Source organism: Drosophila arizonae, chromosome 5 (assembly GCF_054131065.1).
Source record: "Drosophila arizonae isolate 15081-1271.41 chromosome 5, UAZ_ARI_1.0, whole genome shotgun sequence".
Lineage (NCBI taxonomy): Eukaryota > Metazoa > Arthropoda > Insecta > Diptera > Drosophilidae > Drosophila > Drosophila arizonae.
Genome location: NC_142925.1, coordinates 9,006,963 through 9,028,509, shown reverse-complemented (window position 1 = coordinate 9,028,509; position 21,547 = coordinate 9,006,963). Strand labels below are relative to the sequence as shown.

The 21,547-nt window shown below is 38.1% G+C and overlaps 5 protein-coding genes and 1 long non-coding RNA gene across 8 annotated transcripts; 4 read left to right on the top strand and 2 right to left on the bottom strand.

Annotated features, from left to right (window-relative positions):
* The first annotated feature begins 2,952 nt into the window (after window positions 1-2,952).
* Window positions 2,953-6,783, top strand: tamo (PUB and ZnF_RBZ domain-containing protein tamozhennic). The gene is made up of 4 exons (XM_018011558.2): window positions 2,953-3,088; window positions 3,199-3,398; window positions 3,463-4,833; window positions 4,936-6,783. The coding sequence occupies exons 1-4, from the start codon at window positions 2,959-2,961 to the stop codon at window positions 5,716-5,718; spliced, it is 2,484 nt and encodes an 827-aa protein (XP_017867047.1). The 5' UTR covers window positions 2,953-2,958; the 3' UTR covers window positions 5,719-6,783.
* Window positions 6,784-7,544: 761 nt separating this feature from the next.
* LOC108614888 (venom allergen-1-like) lies at window positions 7,545-8,928 on the top strand. 2 transcript variants are annotated; one of them, XM_018009108.2, is made up of 5 exons: window positions 7,545-7,691; window positions 7,758-8,167; window positions 8,230-8,337; window positions 8,420-8,579; window positions 8,666-8,928. In XM_018009108.2, exons 1-5 carry the CDS (start codon window positions 7,545-7,547, stop codon window positions 8,714-8,716), a joined length of 876 nt encoding a protein of 291 aa, XP_017864597.2. In that variant the 3' UTR covers window positions 8,717-8,928. The 2 variants fall into 2 exon arrangements, with proteins under 2 accessions (XP_017864597.2, XP_089327944.1); XM_089471818.1 differs by having other exon boundaries at window positions 8,420-8,928.
* LOC108616397 (uncharacterized) lies at window positions 8,377-18,125 on the bottom strand. Of its 2 annotated transcripts, XR_016270601.1 has the most exons (8): window positions 17,892-18,125; window positions 13,649-13,686; window positions 12,927-13,356; window positions 11,969-12,078; window positions 11,198-11,888; window positions 10,827-11,140; window positions 9,106-10,754; window positions 8,377-9,032 (listed from the first exon to the last, which is right to left on the bottom strand). XR_016270601.1 is itself a non-coding variant. In XM_018011560.2 (7 exons), exons 3-7 carry the CDS (start codon window positions 13,228-13,230, stop codon window positions 10,662-10,664), a joined length of 1,512 nt encoding a protein of 503 aa, XP_017867049.1. In that variant the 5' UTR covers window positions 13,231-13,356; window positions 13,649-13,686; window positions 17,892-18,125; the 3' UTR covers window positions 8,377-10,661. The 2 variants fall into 2 exon arrangements, 1 of the variants encoding a protein (XP_017867049.1); XM_018011560.2 differs by having other exon boundaries at window positions 8,377-10,754.
* LOC108616408 (uncharacterized) lies at window positions 10,070-15,119 on the top strand. The gene is made up of 5 exons (XR_001916021.2): window positions 10,070-10,210; window positions 13,641-13,706; window positions 14,714-14,762; window positions 14,830-14,891; window positions 14,956-15,119. It is a non-coding gene; the product is annotated as an uncharacterized LOC108616408 (long non-coding RNA).
* Window positions 18,126-18,555: 430 nt separating the features above from the next.
* On the top strand, window positions 18,556-20,358 carry LOC108616400 (uncharacterized). The gene is made up of 9 exons (XM_018011565.2): window positions 18,556-18,692; window positions 18,754-18,846; window positions 18,911-19,020; window positions 19,088-19,182; window positions 19,239-19,367; window positions 19,442-19,596; window positions 19,656-19,800; window positions 19,871-20,121; window positions 20,183-20,358. The coding sequence occupies exons 1-9, from the start codon at window positions 18,651-18,653 to the stop codon at window positions 20,303-20,305; spliced, it is 1,143 nt and encodes a 380-aa protein (XP_017867054.1). The 5' UTR covers window positions 18,556-18,650; the 3' UTR covers window positions 20,306-20,358.
* On the bottom strand, window positions 20,292-21,419 carry Ccs (Copper chaperone for superoxide dismutase). Its single transcript, XM_018011571.2, has 3 exons — window positions 21,267-21,419; window positions 20,572-21,212; window positions 20,292-20,514 (listed from the first exon to the last, which is right to left on the bottom strand). The coding sequence occupies exons 1-3, from the start codon at window positions 21,279-21,281 to the stop codon at window positions 20,379-20,381; spliced, it is 792 nt and encodes a 263-aa protein (XP_017867060.1). The 5' UTR covers window positions 21,282-21,419; the 3' UTR covers window positions 20,292-20,378.
* Window positions 21,420-21,547: the final 128 nt, after the last annotated feature.

Genomic DNA, 21,547 nt, shown 5'->3' with positions numbered 1-21,547 from the left:
TAGTTTATTTTATTTACGCACAGCCATAAAAGCTCAGGCTGAGCTTAAAAGTAAGAGAGTGGGAGAGAGAGAAATTTACAGTTCGTGACTTTCAAGCTTGCTAGCTGATCATCAGTCCGTTGTTTGTGAGAATGTGTATACATGTTTATGTGTGTTTGTCTTTAAATTTTTTTGTTATTGTGCTCGTTTTGCACTTCATTTAGTTTTTATTGATTTTTTGCTCCGTTGTTCAGCACTGCTGCAGTCTTTGGGCTGTTTCTTATTGTTGCTGGTGTCGTTTTGTGCAGCATTCACTTGGCTTTACAGTGTTACTTCAATGGCTTTTGTTACCATCTTTGCTTCTGCAGTTGCTGTTAGCTGTTGCTCCTACTGCTGCTGCTGCTGCTGCTGCTGTGTGTGTGTTTTTCTACCTTTGACGATTGTTTGCGCTCACTCTATACCCCTCTCACTCGATCCTATACGCTTAAGCTTTGTACCGTTCACTTTCTACAGTGTTTCTCTTTTGTTGTTGTTTACTTTTTACCCATCTCACGTTTCAAGTTGCAACCATTGCCCTTTCGCTGTCTCTTTCGCTCTTTGACGGCACTCGGCTTGGCCTCATAAAATATACAAATTAAAAGTTGCATTGTTTTCTTTTTTCTTGTTGCGTCTCAGCGACTTATTAAATGTGCAGCCAACTTTGACAGGCATTTAAGCTGCCAATCGACTTTGTGGCTTCATTTAATTAAAAAATGCGTTAAGTACAGTGACAGTTCCACTAGAGAACAAGCCAAACTAGAAAGAATAAAAAACCTTTTGCTCCAGGACAGTTGCTGAAGCTAATAAAATTTCAGCAGGGCCTTAAAGCTCCAAAGTGTTTCACAACTCCGAGTCTAGCCTTCACTCTTCATCTAGTCACGCTCTATTTCGTTCGCTTTAAATTGAATTTGTCACCGTGCAAATGCAGTGCCAACTTTTATGGTTCTTCAACAGCCCCCTTTCCACCCGTTCCGAGTTCAAGTCAAGACACCAGTCGCTGATTTGCAAATGAAATATGCAGATTGTTGTTGCTTTTATTTATATTTATTTATTTTTTATTTTTTTGCTACCGGGTGACTAATAAACTTTTAAAACAGTTATCAGCAGCTGTGCAAAGCTGAGCAGCTTTGTCTGTTGAAACACATTTAGTGATACACACACCTGCAAATACCCTGGAAATTTAAATTGTAAACCATATGCTACCTGACTGGGTGCCTTTACGTAATTGAGAAATTTACTACATATATATTTATATGTATTAAAAAATGTTTAATGACGAATAAATAGATAGGAAATGTAAATACATACATATGTATGTATACTTGGAAATAGAATAGAATATTTAGTATATGATATTGTACATATATATTGTACTATATTGACAACAGATATGATTGCAATTATTGTACATTTTTTATTTCATTAATCTGATAGCAAATACATTGATAATCAACTATATAGCGCTCCTCTACTGCTCGAAAACAGCAAAGCTTCATATAAATGCCATTAAACTCTCTAGCGAGAACATTCAAAATCGTTTTAACTTTAAGTATTTCATTCATTTATTATTGCTAAAACAATAATGCAGTATTCAGGTTTTTCAATGCTGTCAATACTGTGGAATTCCTCCCCTTTTTATGACGCCTCCCAATTTTGTTGTAGATGTGAATTATATTATAGATATTCGCTAAGCTGTTTTGCTTGTATCCAAATCGGCATAAAATTATTTATTCATTGATTTACTCAGGCTAACCCAATTGCGAATTGCAGCTTCTTAGCTATATATATGTAAGTGTATGTATGTATGTATGTATAGAACAATTAAGCAAACGCTTTATTGATTTACCAAGCTGTTGTGTTGGTGTTGTTGATATTGGGTTTGGTAAGCGAATCTAATCGTAGATTGCACATGCCGGTCCTCAGCTGTTTTCCCTCTGCTCGGTTTGCGGTGAGTAGTTGGGTGGTTGAGTGGTTGGTGCTGCTGGTACTGGTAAAGTCTCTTGATAAGTATTAACTAACAGTCATTATCGATGTGGCTGCCATAGTCAAAGGCGGGCAACAGCTAGCAAACATGTTGCCATTGTTTACTCTATCAGCGTTCGTTGATATTGTTTTTGTTGTTGTCCAATAAATATGGGTATATATATGTATATATATATAAATGCATATATATGAATATATACTTATATATATTGTTGTATCTTTTTCTGATAGCTTGAACGTGCGTCATGCCGGATGGCGATTTGATGATTCATATGCCAGCCATTCGGGCAGATTCTGCATTTCGACTGGGCCAATTGAAGTGGGGTCTCTGAATTGGGCTTTAGTCCAACAAACATGCATATATTTACAGAGATATACATACATAATGTGCAGTTGCTCGTAATTGTTAGCTGTTAAGAGCATTCGCTTTTAAAATCAATAAAAGTCTTGCTTTGAAGATGCAGCCTTGAATTCATTTTTATGAACGGACGGTTAGGCAGAGAGGGGGTTATCAAAGTTACGTCATGAAGCTTGTAACGTGTGGAAGATATTCCAAATTTACTAGAAAGAAATATGTTTATGAAATTTCAGTTTTTACAAATCTGTCTGTATGTTTGTTTATCTGTCTGTTTGTTTTATTTACTCAGCTTTTAAAGTCCATTTGATAACAGAAATCTTGTCCCATAGGCAATATATATATTAGATTAGATTCCGACAATTCGCTTTAAAGCTAGATTTTAAATGTTTTTAAGTTTTTACTTTTTTTTTATTAAATTATAAATTCCAGTTTAAAAAATTTTTTTTAAATGTATATTCTATTTATATATATTTTGTAGAGTATTACATATTCGTATATATGTGTTCGTCACACAATTTCATTGTTTTCCCTTGGCTTTTCTCACTTTTTGGCTTGCAGGAGCATCCGTTGCATTGAATGAGTGTCCTTGGCGTTGCTGCATGTCACGCCACGCCACAATGTCCGATTTTGTGCCCGGCGATTTATGGGAAGAGATACTGAGCCGCCACTGGACGTTTCTTGAAACCGAGGAGAGCCCACAGAAATTGGAGCAACGAAAAAAGGTTGAGGGTGAGTAAATATGAAATGTTTTCCAATTGTACGAGAGAAAAGTTAGCTTTCTCTCTACAGAGACAATTTCACTTTGCAGTATACTAAAATTGTGTTTATCTCTGGTATAGCTTGCCTGAAGGAGTGCCTTAGCCTGGTGCCGCATGATCGCAAATTCTTTTTGCCGGAAACGGGGCATGTGCTGCGCAGAACAGTTCTCGAACTCCCTAATTTCACCGCACAAAATGGTATTGTTGGCTTCGAGGCCATCAGTCAATATGCCAACAACTTGTTCACCAAGCCCTGGCGCAAGGAATTTCGCACGCTCAAGGTAAGCCCATGCAGCATATGTCAAGAGTTATCAAATCGAATTAAGTTTCTCTTTCTTATTACAGACCTACTCCGGTTCGTATCAGCATGAGGTGGAAGCTAATTTGATCGATGCTGAACGCTTGTTCCTGGCCATGGGCTATCGTCGCGTTGCCGAGGACACGTTTGTGCTGGAGGGACCAATTTGTCCCGACCAGGTGACAAATGTCAGTCGCGATGCGATGGCCGCCTATGTGGAGTGCCAGATAATGAAACACATTTATGCGGGACTGAGCGCCGAGGGTTTCAACTGCACTTGGCAGGATATCTTCCACTATCGGGAAAGGCATGTGGGCGGCCCAACACAAACCATTAAGGAAATGGCCTATAGACTGCACGAGAAGCGGCTGCGCAAAGGGCAACAGCAACAGCAGCAGCAGCAGCAGCAGTTGCAACTCCAGCAACAGCAACAGCAGCAACTTAATACTGAGAATACCTACAGCAATATTGCGCCTAATCTCTGCGACAACTGTTCGGCTGAGAAGCTGACTGCCCCGCCCGCTCCCTGTGCGCTGCATGGACCCAGCAATAGCAATACGAATAGCTGTGCCTTGCATGCGCGCATCCACCAATCAATCCCGCCCACGAATCTCAATTATATGTATCAACAGCCGCAGGGGGCATTGATGACGCATTCGCGCAGCTTGGAGCACTATCAGGAGCCGCATGCGACGTTACCGCATCGTCATTCATTTGATCAGCACCCCAAGGAGTGCGCTGCACTGCATCCGCAGCAGGGGCATTTGTATGAGACGCCGTACGATTGCCTGGATGGGCTCAGCTTGGGCAGTAGCGCCTCGTATGCAGCTGTTGCTGGCGCCTACAATGCGCCGGGCAATCGCTATCCGCTGCCCTACAACATCTCCAGTCAGTTGAATGCGCCCTATGCCACGCCCCTGGACACCTATGCCAATGCGGAGCCGAGCAATGTGAATATGTATGCAAGCATAGCCAGCAAGCCAATGGCATCGGTGCCCCATAGCTGTGGCTACCACGGTGGGCCGCCCAGACATCAGCCAAACACTGCTGCCGCTTTGGCCGCCATGCAGCATAGGCAGAGCACATATCCGCCGGATCATCTGATTGACTTTGATGAGCGGGCGCAGCTGATGCAGCACGACTTCAATGATCCGCGGCTCTATGACCGCAGAGGGCAGCGGGCACAGACAGCTAAGCATGGCATATTGAGTAACGCCATGTATGCCCAGCCACGGGATGTTATGTCTATGGGCTATGCTGGGGGCTACGAGGTGCCAGCGATGCTGCCCACCACGTTGCCCCAGCCACCGCCACAGGACATGTATGTGTATGCACGACCCATACCTAAGAGTAGCCGGATACGCAATCAGGCGGAGTCGGTCGACAAATCAACGGACAGACATCGGGAGCCAATGATGGTAAATGAGAATAGAAATCAAATACGTATACGCAGCTTGTTGTTAGCTGGAAAGCAAGCACGACCATTTTTATTTTCGATTCTAATTTGTCTTCCGTTCTAGGATTCGCTGGACAATAATCGCAAAACAATGCACAAGGAATTAAGGGAACGCATGAGTCTGACCGCCAGCGCCGCAGATGGACGGCAGCATGCGCGGGAGCGGGATCTGCAAGTCTCCGATGGCACCACCAGCTACGAATCGCCCAGCATAGATGACTTTACGGTTCTCAGCAACGCGTCATCGCCGCCGTTGATGCCTAAGGTTCAGGAGGGCGTTGGCAGCTTTGAGTCCTGGAATTATGTGTTCAAGAATCTTGAACGTTCCGGTTACTCCAAGGATTTGGGTGATCGTGAGGATTTGCTTGTGCAGAGTTTGGATTTGGATTCGCTAACTTTGGCCAATGGCGGCGGTGGTGGATCTTCCGATAAGCGGCGCACCGACACCCACACACAGGCCGCCTCTGCGGGGCCAGTGGAGAAATCACGCACGCTGGAGAAGAAGCGTGAGCCGCGTGTTGTCCAAGCGGCGGCCCCTGCGCCTGCGCCGAACAGCAGCACGCCAGGCGTCAAGAAGATCAAATCCGCTTTAAAGACAGCCACCATAGACAATCGGCCAGGTGGTAGCGCCCGCAGCGGACGGAACAGTGCAACAGGCGCTGTGGCCAAGCATCCGCCGCCGGTGTCCACGCAGCTGATTGTGACCAGTCCCAATGAGTGGAGCTGTCGCTTCTGCACGTTTCTGAATCCTGACACCAAACGCATCTGCGAGATGTGCTGTCGCAGTAAGGACTTTAATCTGGAGGCGGCTGCGAACGTGTCTCATGCATCCTCGACCTGTGTCTAAGCTATGCAACAATATGAATATGAATAATATCCGTTATATATATATTGATATATGTATATGTATGAAAACTGTACACCACGCAAGTGATATATGGAAGAAGTTTTGGATATATACAACTACATATAGAACTTATATATTTTTTATACGAAATTCGTCATTGCAAAACTGTGTGCATGTTTATAGAAAGTTCTCTAGTCTTATAGCAACTACGTTTTCAATCACAATCCCTAGCATTTTGTACATATATACATGCATACGAACTAAATACATTACACATATGTTATCTATATATAAGTAACATTATGAACATTATTATTATCGATTACAATTTTAAGTTCTCGATTAGACTTGTGTACACATGCTTTAATTAGATTGTAGATTTGTTTCCATTTGTTGTGGGCGTCGCGGTTTTTGTTGCAAATGATGTGCCTACACCTGGTATAAGACGTATGTATGTATGTGTGAGTGTGTATTAAATACTAACTAAATATAAGTAGCTACGGGATAGAGGTGCGTGAGAGTATGTCTGAATGAACCTTAGAAAAAACTTTGTAAATTTTGTGGTTTATGCCAAATTACATTTATTATATACAACAAATATATATATATGTATATTGGGAAAGCAAAGTATATTTATTATGCGTATATATATATATTTATTGTATAATAGACTAACTTTTCATAAATACCTTTACTAATTATACAATATAATCAATTCAACTTGAACGAGCTAAACCAATATGGAAAAATCCGCAAAAATGAAATTACAAGTAGTACTGAAAACGTTTTAAACTTCTATTTTATTAGCAGCTCCTTGGAAAACATACATAAATATTATATGCAATAAGAGTGAGAGACAGCAACTATACATACGTGTATATATATACAAATATATATATATATATATATACCTGCTCTAGATATATAATGTATAGTACCATAAATCTTTGGTTTTTGCCCACCCAACGCCCAACGCAATACAAATAAAAGAATAAATTTAATTTGTTTGTTAATTGTTGCTAAGAAAAAAAATGTTAAATAAACCTTTAAGCAAAACAAAATAAATATCATATTTTTTTATAAAAACAAAAGATGAAAAAATGGAAGAAAATAATGTACCTTTTGTTTAGTCGTTGTACTAAGTAGCAAAAGTCAGTGATTTATTTTGATTCGTTGTTAATTTAATGCGCCCCGGCAAATTAGTTCAAATTATATCAGTTGATATTAGCAGAAAAATGAAATGAAAGCAAATATTTAAAAGAAAAGGCAAAAACCGAATACAATCAACCGTTACAAAATTCGATTTTCAACTTTGCTAAAATACTAACTTAAAAAAAAAAAACAAAAAACAAAAGTTTAAATGAAAATGTTAAAAACAAACTACATACAAATTATATTGAACACTAAAACAAAATATATGAATTTATAGGCAAAAAATCTTCCTACAAAACCCAGCAATAAATACTAAAAAAAAACACTGAATTTTTCAAAAAATAAATTGAAATATTTAACAAACATCGATTTTGCGCATTATTTTTAAATGTTTTTTAAAACTCAATGTATTATGTAGCAAAATTGATTTATTTATTTATCTCAGCATTCCCCCCTTTAGCAACCACTCTATAGTGCATCCAACTTTGCGCCAGGCTTCCGGAAATGCGGGCACCTCCATTGCCAGGGTATACATAAAAACATTATATCTTGGCATAGTTATTCAATATTTTTTCACTTACATAATAATTCCAAGGAATTAAAAATTTTAAAGTACCGATTTTTTTTTTTTTGTTTTTTGTTAACCATATTTAAGTATTTTCCTCAAATTTTTAATGAAGATTCTTGCGTTACGGCTGCTGCGATTGCTGCTGCTGTTGATTCTGCAGCAAGCCCGCGCCTTTAATTTCTGCAATAATAAGCAGGGCTACTGTGAGTTGGCCCAATCGAAGCACTTCATGTGTCGCCTCAGCACGGAGATGGTAGAGGGATCTGAGATCATTCAAGAATTGAAATTGTTAGTCAATCTTGTTTTCGATTTTTTGTAGAAACCAATCAACAAGAATATCAAGCTGGTGGTCGCCATACCGGACACGTACCTATTGCGTGAACGTATAATACAATATCATAACGAATTTCGTAATGCTATGGCCTCTGGCGTCTTGAAAAATAAATATAAAGAATATTTTCCGCCTGCCGGTAGCATGCGGGAGCTCATCTGGGATTTGGAGCTGGCGTACATGGCGCGTACGCATGTTTCCACCTTATCCTTTAGGCATTCGATGTGCCGTGCAGTAAAGCGGTTTCCAATTGTCGGCGAAAGTATGAGTATGGTGATTGCAAACACAAAGCATATCAATCTGACCAAATTACTGGACCTAACACTCAGGGAAATGTTTTATGAATATACGACATGTCCAAAACCCAAATCGTTTGTGACTAAATTCAATATTGCCATGTATTAGATTTGTGAATCGCCAAGTCAAATTTGAGCACTAATTAACTGCAATTTTCTTGCAGGTTTCATGACACCATTGGCCACTTGGCGCTCATGGTCAATGATCGAGTCTCAAGGGTAGGCTGCGGCTTTGCTGTTGCCAAATACTGCAATAAGCTGCAGAAAACAGGGTTAGCATTACATTCCATTCCATTAACTATTAGTCGTAGATTTTTATCTCTTTTTTTTTTTTTTTTTTTTTTTTTTTTGCAGCTATTGCTATTTGATGACCTGCCACTACAATTACAACATCATTGCGGGCACACGTATCTATAAGCAGGGCGCGCCCGCTTCGGATTGCAAAAGATGGGAGACCTCGCCCAGTGTCAATTATTTAAATCTATGCGCCAATACCGGCAAAATATTTCGCACTGTAAGGCCTATGGATTTTTTTTCTTTCTTTCTTTCTTTCTTTCTTTCTGGCACGCCTCAAAATTATGATTCTGATTTATTTTTCAGAAAACCGAGGAGGACATAAATTACATGGAAAGCTTGAGGCCGAAGAGTTAGTGCGATTAACACACACTATTTCTTGTTTGCATACCTTGCGTGTATTGCCACCTGATTTAAATACCTTAAATTATATCTAACATGATTTCCGACTACTTACCAAAATTTGTAAGAAAACAATAATATTCATCAATAATTATAATATTATTCAATATAAAATATTTGTAACAATTTAGAAGAAAATAAAAAATAAATAAATAAAAACTGCAGAATCCTCACTCACGTCTTGCCCAGTTCCAGATATCAGAATCTACATAACTTTCACCACGTAATTGCGTTACATACCTGATTTCTTTAGTTTGCGCTTTTTTTTGAACTACATTAAAGGATTTTGATCTCGTTTAAGTTCGTCGAACATTTTTATGTATGTATATTTTGTTTCATAATACCTTTTAAATCTTTAATTTCGGTCTAGTTCGATTGATACATAAACAAAGTATTTACTAATTCATATCAACTAACGGCTAACAGACTTAGTTGGGTTTTCTGATTTTGTTTACTTTTACATTTTTACGAGTATAAACAAATATTTTTTTCGATTTGTCTTTACGATTTTCATATTTCTATATATATTTATTTATGTTTGATTTCTGTGCGAGTAATGCAAGTAAAATTGGCTTTTCTTTTTGATAATGTATTTTTTTTTTTTTTTTTTAGATTTCAATTGAATCGAATGAAACCCGCTTGCTTAGTTAGTATGGAACATAGTTAAGGTATTTTAATCTGTGTGCCTAGGTTGAGGGTTCTAAATGCTTCTCGCTGCATCAACATAATCAAATATATAATAATAATATATGTATATTTATATTTGTATATAGTGAAATATAATGAAGGATAACGAGACCATACAAAATATCAGACTAAACATTTGCGTTTCGTTTAAAAAATATCAGCATATTCGTAATTAGAGTTAACTTTGTTTCGCCTCGATAAGGCAGAATTCTAGTTCAGTTTTTAATTTTTAATTTTTTTTTTTTTTAATGTATATATTAATATGATCCTAATGTCGCAGCACAAAAGTGCTTAGCTATGGTTGAGTTTGGTTTCTTCTTCATCTTGATAATGATAATCATATTGGGTATATATATATATATATATATATATTTATGGCTATATATACGTGTTCCTAGGGCACGGGAATGCCTGCTGCAGTTGCCTACTTTTGCATTTCTAATTCGATTTCCATTTCGATTTCGATTTGCCAGCTACACATAATTCTTCGTCGTATAGAAAAATACATACAAACTTCTCATTCTCGATACAATATAGGTATGTCTATATATAAAGCAGATTTTCTTTATAGTTTGACCATTTTTTTTTTTTTTTTTAAATTGTTGTGAAAAACTTTTGACAAGCTCGGATTTTGAAGTTAAAGTTTTTGAGTTCAAATTCAAATCAGATAAATTTTTATATAAAAATTTGCGTGTGTGTGTTTTTTAAATGACTCGAAAAATGGAACACATTTAAGGATATTCATAAATGTTGTCTTGCAAGGTGGGTTTTCAAAAGTTTTCTTTTTTTTTTTTGAGAAAATTAGAAAAAGAAAAACCAAATGCATTTAGTAGTTACAGTTCCGAATTGAATGTTTTTCAATACTTTTACACCGAAAAAATATATGTTTATTTTTTCTTTTGAATTTAGATGCCGTCTTAAGTTATTTCTATAATTTTTAGAGCCCAACATTTGTGGCTATAAATAATTGTTTAATTGAATATTTCAGCCTAAGCAGTGCAACATTTTAATCTTCTACTTCGTTTTGTGCAAAGAAACATCGAATTGCGTTGCTTTGATGCCAAACATCTCAAATTTTCTGCCTAATTGATCTCTCATTTGGCGCCGTCTTCAAAACAAAAAATTTGCATTTACATTTAACATTTTTGTTGTTCAGCAATCTTTTCTTACGACATAGAAAAAAACAAAAACAAAAACAAACCAAGTGCACTCTTTACAGTATCTGACAGCCAGATCCATGCATTACCTCGCTAATAAACATGGGCGTGCCAGCGCCCAAGCCGCCATCAGTTTTCTGATGTTCGTTCTGCAATGGAACAAGATCAAATTGGGAATTAAATTTGCTTGAAATGGAAAATATAAATAAATTGATGCTTACATCATCGTAATCGCAATCGAAATAATGACTCTGGCAGTCCATGCAGCGACAGCTCTCTGACATTTTGCATGTGATGCCCCATTGCTTGGCGAGATCTTTGTAGATCTCCTTGGAGGCCTTGTTGCTCATCATCTCCGGCGTTAGCAGGCAGTTCTGCTCATGTTGTTGCTGCTGTTGTTGCTGTTGTTGTTGCTGCTGTCGTCGTCCGCGACGGCTTCTAGAGGCAACAGAGCCAGAGCCCGTGCCCGATGCACAGCAGGCCTCGTTGCAGGATTGTGTATTGTTGCCCGATACGGCGCCATTTGAACAATCAGCTGGAAGTGCGAAGGCTGGTTAGAGTTTTGTGATAAGACAAATGAATGGGAGCTTACGTTCATTGCCATAGCGGTTCAGCAGTGGATCATAGAAGTTGTGACGTGCTGCAGTGCTGGTGCTCGGCTCCTCGCCATCCTCCTCGGATTCTAGGCCAAGGTGTGCACAGGCAGCCGCCTGCTCGCTGCACTCTGTGCAATCGGCATCTGTGCATGACTGTTGCTGCTGCTGCTGTTGCCGTTGCTGCTGTTGTTGATGGCCATCGCTGCAGGCGGCATAGAGATTATCCTTGTTGGCTCGCGCCGCTGCCATTTCGGTTTCCAATAGAAATTCGTTGACGCTCAGCGTGCACTCTTCGCTGTTCTCCAGCTCCAGCTCGGTGACGCCCTCAATGATGCGCGACGGATGGGCCTGCTGCTCCAGTTGATCCACTTCTCCGTCCTCGTTGTTGTTGTTATTGTTGTTATGCTGGTTGCTATTGTTGTTGTTGTTGCGGCCGTTGCTGCCACAATTGCCGCCGTTGTTGTAGTTCTGCTGGCAATCTGGATCGTTGCAAATTTCGTTGCTGTCGCTGTCGCTGTTGCAGTTGCTATTGTTGCTGCTGTCATTTAGGGTCAGCTGCTCCAGGGCGGCGCTCAACTGAGCAGCGCTCTGCCTCGAGCTATTTGCCGAGCTACGTCGACTGTTCTGATTGGGCGTGGCACTGTTGTCCGACGACAGCTGCCTCTGGTGCTGCGAGAGCCTTGTGTTCTGCATTTGTATATATGCATATGTATATGTGTGTGTTAAACCTAATCAGTTTCTCTTCTGCTATTTCCATCTCTGCTTACCTCCTCTAGGACATACTCATAAGTGGGCGGCGGGGTAGTAGGCACGTTGTTGCTATCCGCTGCCGTTGTTGCTGCGCTGATGCACGGTGTGCGACTCGGGTTGACATAGCCTGCAAGATAATCGAAAGAGGGCTTAGAAAACTTCAGCATACAAATTGCATAAATTTATTATTGATTTTGCTGCTGTGGTTGGGTTAAGCGGCAAAGGGATGTCATGCAAATTTCGAGCTCTGCATACACTCAAACTAAATATTCGATGCCTTGAAAGAGGTGAACGTCGTGTCAAGGGCTTAGTCTTTAATAAATAATCAGATATGTGAGTTGATAATATAAATAAATCAGTCAATTACCATTTTCTATTCTACAGAAGGCTTCAAGCGGCGTTTTAACCAAATTGTTTGCAGTTTAAAATTTAAATTTGTTCCTTGCAATGAACCAAATCAGAAATCAAACTAAAATACACTCAAAATAGTTCTTTTTAATGTGGGAAAAGCCAAGATCTGTAACTAATGCTGGGTCAAATTGTGTACATATTTATTTTTATTGCAGCCTTGAATTTGAAGGAGCTAAATTAAAAACTGTAATTAACGCCAATGCCGAAAGAATTTTCTTCACACTAAAACACAATAGTAATTATTTTTTCACTTGTACGAAATGGAAAAAGTGTTTTCTAAAAATAATACTTTGAGTGTGTGTAGGGCTTATTGCGGTTGCATTGAAACATCAATGCGCCATGCATTGTGAATATGAAAACAATAAGAAATTTCAAATTGTTCGGGCAACAATTGTTGGGCAAATAATAAACGCCTCAATGCAAGCATGAGCCATTAAAAAAATAGTGCTGTCATGCTTCAAAATCACATTTAAAAGTGGGGCATAATCAGTGTATGTGTGGGAATAATGCGATTATTTCAAGATGAGCGGCTATGGTTTGTGGTATTTTTTAGCCTATTCTTACCCATACGCATACTGTTGGTATTATTGACAGCTTTATTTGAATTTGATGGCAACAGCAGCTTCCGTTCGCTCATTGAACCAAGACTGTTGCAATCCACTGAATCAATGGTGGAACTGCTTGCACCAACAGCCTGTTGTTGTTGTTGCTGCTGCTGATGTTGCTGTTGCTGCTGCTGTTGTTGTTCCTGTTCCTGCTGCTGTGTGCCAAGAAGTGCCTCGTTCACGGTCGGATCCGGATCGTGTTCTTGCGATGTGTTCGTGCTCCGCGAGCTGCCCATCCGAAACTTGAGCTTAAAAGGCGCCATATCCTGGCTTTTTCTTATCAGTTTTTAACTCCGCGTATTCCAATTAGAATTTGTGTTCGTTAACGGTTTAAATGCGCATTAGGCCAATGGGCTTTTTTTTTAATTTTTGTATCAAGTTGAACAATACTGATGCAAAGAAAATGAAGGCACAGACAGGAAGAAAAGAGAAAGAGAGATAGAGAGAGATAGATAGATACAACGGACGTGTGTTTATAAAGGGCAATAGTTTAAGTTGAGAGTTACAATAGTTACCACATCAATCACAATATAACACAAAATATCACAGCTTATAGCTAAAATTATTCATAATCATAATTTATTCAATTTTACTTTGATGTATAGTTTTTAGTGGCATGCAAATTTATATAAATAAAAAATTAAATTAATTTATTTTCTTCTTTTTTTTATAGAGTTTTACCTGCAATGCGAACAGAACAGATCTGACCCAATCGAGTGCTGCAAGTAATTAATGAAATGTAAGTATATTTATATATCAATATTTATTAACAAACATATTTACACTATTTTAATTAATTGTGAGCAGAGCTCTTCTAATTAATCAATTAATATTACGGATTTGTATTATTTTTTTGCGATATTTAATGCATTTTTTTAGGCTGGCTGTCAAAATGATTAATGCGAATTCCTCGGATAGGCAGGCAAACATCTCACCCACACACACATGCATACTCAGACAGATACAAATACACATGTGGCACACGTGCCAGTTGCTGCTCATTATATGCGGCACGTGTCACTGCCAACATTGCGTATACGCCCCATGCAACTAGCACATGTTATGCCAGTGTTTATTAATTGCCCGCGTTGTGGGGTTTTAAACAGCGCACCTAACATGTCCTTGAGCACCAACTGTTGTATATGTTTATAAATTTTTAGTTTGGTCGACAAGTTGTTGGCCCAAAATGTGGCAGGCGTTCTGCTTAAAAAGGCGAGCAGCACAGCCCACTCGGCGAACGCGCTCAGCACGTGGCATATGCCTTATTGTCATGCAGATTACACAAAAGCCACTTAACGCTTTGAGCGTTCAGCACGAAGCTGCTGCTGCTGCTTCTGCTGTTGCTGCTGTTGTTGCTGCTGCTGTACATGTACCTGCTCTACATGTACCTGGTTATTATTATGCTTATTGCCACCCAGTAGAAAGAAGAAACTCATTTCCTTTGCGGTAAGTTGCAAATTGGTCGCTCGCTTGTTCCTTCCTTTCGCCTGAGGCTCTTGTCACGCAGCTCAGCTGAAGCTTAGCTGCAGCATAAAGGGGTACACAGAATTCAATGTATATGTATGTGTATATGTGCATACATATACATACATATGTGTGCCTATGCTGTGCATACAGCAGTCAATTTATTTGCTCGCAAAAAATTCATATTTGCGTACAATAAACGAATCGAAAGCCTATTGACATAAGCCAAAATATTGCTGCTGATCAACTAAACATATTTATTTAACACTTTCTTGATTGCAGGTAAATTTTGCAGGTGATTGCAGAGAGTTGCCGTTGGTAAGAAGAATGGGTATGTAATACAATAAATTTTTATTAAATTTATAATATTCTAATAAATATATTTCTATCTCTTTCAGATTCGCGATATATAGAAGCATACAGGAGCTGTTTAATATTAAGATTTAGTATTATGATATATGTATGTATATGCATATTTATATAATTTATTTTGCTACATAAGAAACAATGTTTTTCAATTTCAGCTACAATAAAAGAAACGATTTGAAAATGCTAAAAATTGAGTTTTTATTTCACAGGCTAAAATTCAAATTTGAATAAATACGTTGCATCGGCTCTCGGGAAGTACCAGGCGAGCAGAAATCAGTAACAGGGTGATGTTAGTTTAAATTTGGGCATGAATAAAATTTACATATACATGAATGACACAGTAAATCCAATGTTTACTTAATAGCAACTAATTAATATTGGTCATTACTGTGCGTTTGGTACATTTGAAAAAGCGTTAAATTATGAATTCTCAACGTCCGCACTTGCCACGTGAGGCTTTGGTTGAGGATTTTCTTCTTTAAAAGTATCAGGTGAAGAGAAATGAGTAGTAAGATGACTCCACTATAAATTAACAGTCTCATTTGAGATTTTTAACTAAACATGCCTAAAAGTATGCAACATAATTTTCACTGTTAGTTAACATTTCATTCTTAACTCAAGGTCAAATTAATGTAAACTAAAATTTGTCATGCTGCTGGTCATTTCTGTTCTCCTGGTACTTTAGGAAAACACAGCTTCTCTTTGAGGCTATGGCCACGATGTTATTTAACATATTGGGATGGCTACAGCGGAAACGTTGTTGCTGCAGCTTATTCCAGCTGGAAACAAAGATGCCAGGCGAGGAGAAATGAGTAGCAACATGACGCCACTTTAAGTTTACAGTGCCATGTTATTTTTTAATTGTGCATGCCTAAAAGTATGCAATATAATTTTTTCTGTTAACTAACATTTCACTTTTAACTCAAGGTCAAATTAATGTAAATTAAAATTTGTCATGCTGCTGGTCATTTCTGTTCGCCTGGTACTTTAGGGAAACACAGCTTCTCTTTGAGGCTATGGCCACGATGTTATTTAACATATGGGATGGCTACAGCGGAAACGTTGTTGCTGCAGCTTATTCCAGCTGGAAACAAAGATGCCAGGCGAGGAGAAATGAGTAGCAACATGACGCCACTTTAAGTTTTCAGTGTCATGTTATTTTTTAATTGTGCATGCCTAAAAGTATGCAATCTAATTTTTTATGTTAACTAACATTTCACTCTTAATCAAGGTCAGCTTAATGTAAACTAAAATTTGACATGCTGCTGGTAATTTCTGTTCGATGGTTCTTGTATTTTTCAGCAGATTCAGAGAGAGGCTACACCTTATATGTATGTAATCCTCTTTTCGCATGGCATACATAACCAAAGATTTGTGAGTCAACTGGTAGATCTTGAGGAAACGCTAGAGCGTTCAGGTCGGATTAGTGAAGGAAATATTATTCATATTTCCGTTCACATTTTGACCTACTTGACTGGCTTAATCGGACAATATCCTTGCTATGATTGAAACAAGGATATATAAAAGTCACCGGAAACCAGCTCGCCTTATTGATCATCCAAAGTCAATTGGTATCAATTAGCAAGATGCTGTAGAATATAATATTTAGAATAATAGCTATATTTAAGCTATATTCAGTTGCCTGTTTTGGTATTAATCTAAACCATCCTTGAAGTCGAGCCTGAACTAAGACTAATTATACATTAATTGATATAGTTACAGGCTATATGAATGATGATATCTGTCAGTTAACGTCTTGTCCTGAGTTTTTAATACTAACTACATTAGTTTTCCATTTAGTCAACGTGTCCATGTATGCTGCAACGATTTTCGGCTTTGACTTAATATCTCTCCATCGCTCTATCTCCGTCTCGCTCTGGCACTCCGCGTGGCATAATCTATTAATACCTTTTAAACTGGGTCACAGTTTCAATTTTCGTTGCACTTGACAGCCTAATAAAAGATACATGCTCTCATACATGTCAAACTAAACTCTAAATTACATTTTCGATGAATGTCCATTGAAACGGAAATGTTTGAATTTTGAGGTGTGCTGTCAATGTCAATGATGGGGCATTGATATCTATAGAAATTGGAGAAGCAAAAAATTCTTTGCTTAAACTCTTCTGCTTGCTTGGACTCCAGGTAAATTGCAATATTCATAAATATAAACTCTAGAGATGAGATGAGAATCATAAGTTGGGTGAAAGCACATAAGCACAGGCCATAAAATCAAAATGATATTTTAAGCCATAAAAATAAAAGGGGGCAAACGCAACGCAACTGTTGCATGCAATCAAATTGATGGCATATTTTTTATTAAAGGAATTAAATGCGACAGCATTCAAGCCAAGAACGCAAATAAAGGACTGGCCCATTGAAGACTGGCCAGGATAATGATATGCAAACACGAATTGTCTTTGGACAATATGCGGCTTCATTAGGCAAATAGGCAAAGAAGTGTCCTGCGTGGACGGGCGAGAGCCGAACGATGATGGAACGTTTCTATTTTTTACTATTTCCTTTCTGTCTTTGTTTGTTTGTTTGTTTTTTTTTTTTTTTTTTGTTGGCATGGCGTCATAGAGAAGGAGGACTTCGTTGTGGCAGCACACATATTGAAGGCGAAATTAACACCGAGCAAACAAATAATTCTAGTGTGTGTGGATGGGGCGTGGCGGGGCGAGATGGGGCGAAGGGCGCATTGATGTTGCCCAGAAAACTGATATCTAATTGAGTAAACAGCAAAGTGAATGGCCATGAATTAGCCAGAGGCGTAGTCATGGACCCATTGCCATTAATTTGCTGATATATGTATGTATATAAATATACTAAACAAATATACATATATACACATCTATATATATATATATCTTCGTATCATGTCTGCAGCCTTGCATCAGTCAAGTACAATTCATAGTTGTGTTTGGATCCCGTGGGTTCTTTCAATTGTCTTGGACTTCGAGAGCGGTAGGAAAAATCGAAAAGCACACACAGCCAGACATACACAATCACAGAAAGAAACATACACACACATACACATATGACCCAACCTTGAAGTGAATGCAATTGTTCTGCGAATTGATGTACTTACCCTCGGTTCCTACGTGGGTGTCAAACGGAAATTGCCCTTCGTCTGACAATTGACTAGCTATATTTAGATCTGCTAGACAATTAACAATTTGTATAGCATGTTTCAAGTTTATAAACAATTTTAATGACATTCACATTTTAGTTGAATGATGCGCACTTTAAAGTTTTTTATTCTTTTCTATTTATTTTTTGTCGAATGTTTCAACTCACTTGAATCCTGTCACAGACTGTGGAAAGTTTTGTACGCATACGAGCTTTTTATTATCCTGGCTTTCGAGCTTTTGTGGATTTTTGGCCAGCACAGCGCATGCGTGCTTCGAGCTTCCGGCATTTGCGGCGTAATGTTTTGCTTCGTTACACGCTTTGTCTTCAGAATTCTTGCGCTCTCTGCTTTGACTCGCTGATTCGCGTGAATGAAATGAAATTAATTGAACGAAAAACTATTCAAAATATTTAACCATCAACCATGCTTTTCGCATTAATATATACATATATATTCCTCTCTATGCTGATTATTAAACCTGTACCATCAACTGATTTTCCATTCGGAGTAAATATGTACATCTAACATAAATTAGGCCGTTAAATCGTTAGTAGATTTATAATTAGCTACATTTACGTTAAATTTAAAAATATACATTAACAGGGCTACTATACTGCAGAGGATTTTTTAGTATTTATTTATATGAATCTTATGTACACACTGTTTCTTGCTTGCTTGCTTTTTGCGGCAAAACAAAAATACAAAACTATAAATTAAATGAATCTAAATGTTAGCAACAGTTTTGGATTTACTTGCCGGGTAAGTTTACCTATTTTATACATAAACATATTTATATTATATTATTATATCATATTTAAAGCTGCTACGGAAACAATGCGACAGTGCACAGACGAGCAAACGTGCCGCCGAGGATCTTGTTGATCTACTCAAGAGTCTAAACGCAAAGGAAAAGGTGCGCTGGAAATATCAAATCAAACTGAATTTTATTTATTGAAACAATGTTTATCACAAAGCAGCTCCTGTTATCAAAATACTTTTGTCAATTGCCTTTGAGTGTTGGTAGCTTTCGAGTGCTGCGACAGTTGCAAAAACTAAGAATTCTGACTACCACAGAATATATATGCAGGTAAAAATTTGATATATAGCCATATAAAACTTATACATACATATATATCGGTGCTATTTATTGACAGTATTGAGAACGATGAGCAGCTACAATTGATATTAATAGAGTTCCTGCAAAATGAAAATGAGTTGCTGATAAATCTCTTTATTTCGGCTCATTATGGTAAAGTAAATTATTTATGGATATTATATAATAATTTAATTGTGTTTAATTTGCAGATTCTGTAAATATGCTGAGACTGAATAATATACTCGAAAATGCTTTAAGAAATCTCTTTACCGCTCTGGCTGTTAATCCTAAGATCAGCGATTTGAGCTATGTTGAGCCGCTGTGTAAATCTTTGCCTGGTAGAAGATTTTGAAATTAATTTATCATTTTCTATTATTATTATTATTATCTCTGATCTTATCTCTTTTCATAGATGATGTATTGTTAAATGTATGCATACAAATGCATTTGAACTGTCTATTGGAGTTGCATGTGGCTGCCGATATTAGTCTGGCATTTAAGCATTTGAGCGCCTGGATTAATGAGGGAGTCGATGAATTAATCTTCATCAAACGCCTCGCAGATACTGTAAATATATGAGAAATATATAGAAAAATTTAAGAATTAATAATGAAATTTCATTTTAGCTTCTTGTCAGACATCAGGAGCAAGCATTAAGTCATCTATTTAAAGTATCTACGTCAACCAGTTTTAAGTATTGGAAATTCTATATAATTTTGCTGCAGTCCATAGCCAGCGGCGCTAATACAGACACGGCTTCATTTATTAAAAGTATAGTATATTTAATTGCTTATACATATAAATATATATTGTATAGATAATAGTGAATATCTGCACGTAGAATACCTCAAGAATCGTCTGCTACATGCGGCTACGCTTCGCTGTCAGCTTACCTTATTGCATTTACTGCTCACGGCGCGAGCTGCTGCAGCGAACACAATGAATATACAACAAAATTTGGATAATTATGCTAAGTGGTATAAGCAAAACATAGGCGAAATGTCCTATGTGCTAAGCACTGAACAGTTTCAGGCGGTTTTAAATATGCTAGAGGATTCCATACATTACGAACAAGAAATTGATTATGTAGAGGTAAGCATTAAATAAAATATTTATTTTTATATATATGAATTGTAATAAATTATTCTTTCAGATTCATGCAGCAATTGCCATTTCTCCTGGTGGCAAACTGGTGCAGTCCTATAAAACCAAGTGCAAGACCCATTTAGCACGTTTAAAACTTGCCAGAAAGCAAAATGATATTATTAATTGTTAAATTTTTGTCATATGCATATTTAGTATTAAAATTTATCTATATATTTACAATCATCTCAGACAAAGTTACAATTTCATAGTTTTGTGGCACGCCCCTTGCCCGCCAGCGGCTTGTTTCGTTCATCCCAAAGCGTTACTCCATCACAGGCGCAGATTCGTTTAAAGTTTTGCAAAATGCCAGCCGATCGTGCAATTATTCCACAGGCGATTCTAAAAGAACATCACCATTATAAGCAACTTAAAAAAAAATATATTTGTAAAACTTGCCTTTCACCTGAATTGCCATCGATGCGACTTTGTGGATTGCTGCCGCATCCCAAGTCATCGGCATTGGCTGTGATGACAACGGCACGTCCGATAATCTCCCAAATATCCAGGGCAGGGTCTACAAAGCGGAATGTAGCACGACCTGTTTCATCGGCTCGTATATTGCCCAAATCGCCGGCATGTCGTTCAGCTGCATCTGCATTGGGGCTGCCGTGCGGGGAATTACGTGGATTGTAATGATTGCCAACCGATGCACAGCCATTCGACACATCGCCACTTTCGTGTATGTGGAAGCCATGTAGCCCAGGCTCTAGTCCATCCACAACGCCATCCACAACTACGCCTGCCTGTTTGTCAGTAATTGTGGTAAATCGCACTGCGCCCTGCACGGGTGTTCGGTCCACTACACAGCCGGTTGTATTAATGAGTGCCACGGCTGAATGGCCACCAAAGCCGGAGAGTACAGCGCGTCGACCGGTGCTTTCGATTTTATCCTGTACTTCGGACCACGGTGCTGTGGTCTGCACAATCACACGTCCCTCGGTCGCATCAATGTCGACATGACCTATGCCCTGCAAAGCGCGCCGCAGCCTATCCGCACACGATTTAACATCTTTATCCATTTGCACTGCAAACTCAATCTGTATGTTACAGTTAGTAGATATTTAAAATTATTTAGTTTACTATTTTCTTACCTTCGTTGAGTCCATTGCGATATTAGTAAGCAGTTGGTCAAAAAAACACAAATAATGTTTGATAAGGTGTCGATAAATATACAAATGCAAGACTCGATAGCTCTAATCGATATTCTCAATTGCCGGTTGTCCATGTGCGATATATTTTTATATCGATATTCAAATAAACGAGTCAGTGTGTCATTATTTGAAAAAGAAATGAACTAGTTAATCTGTAAACATAAAACGTATAAATAAAAGAGCCACAGAAATTTTGTTTTAAGAAAGTTCTAGTAAAAACT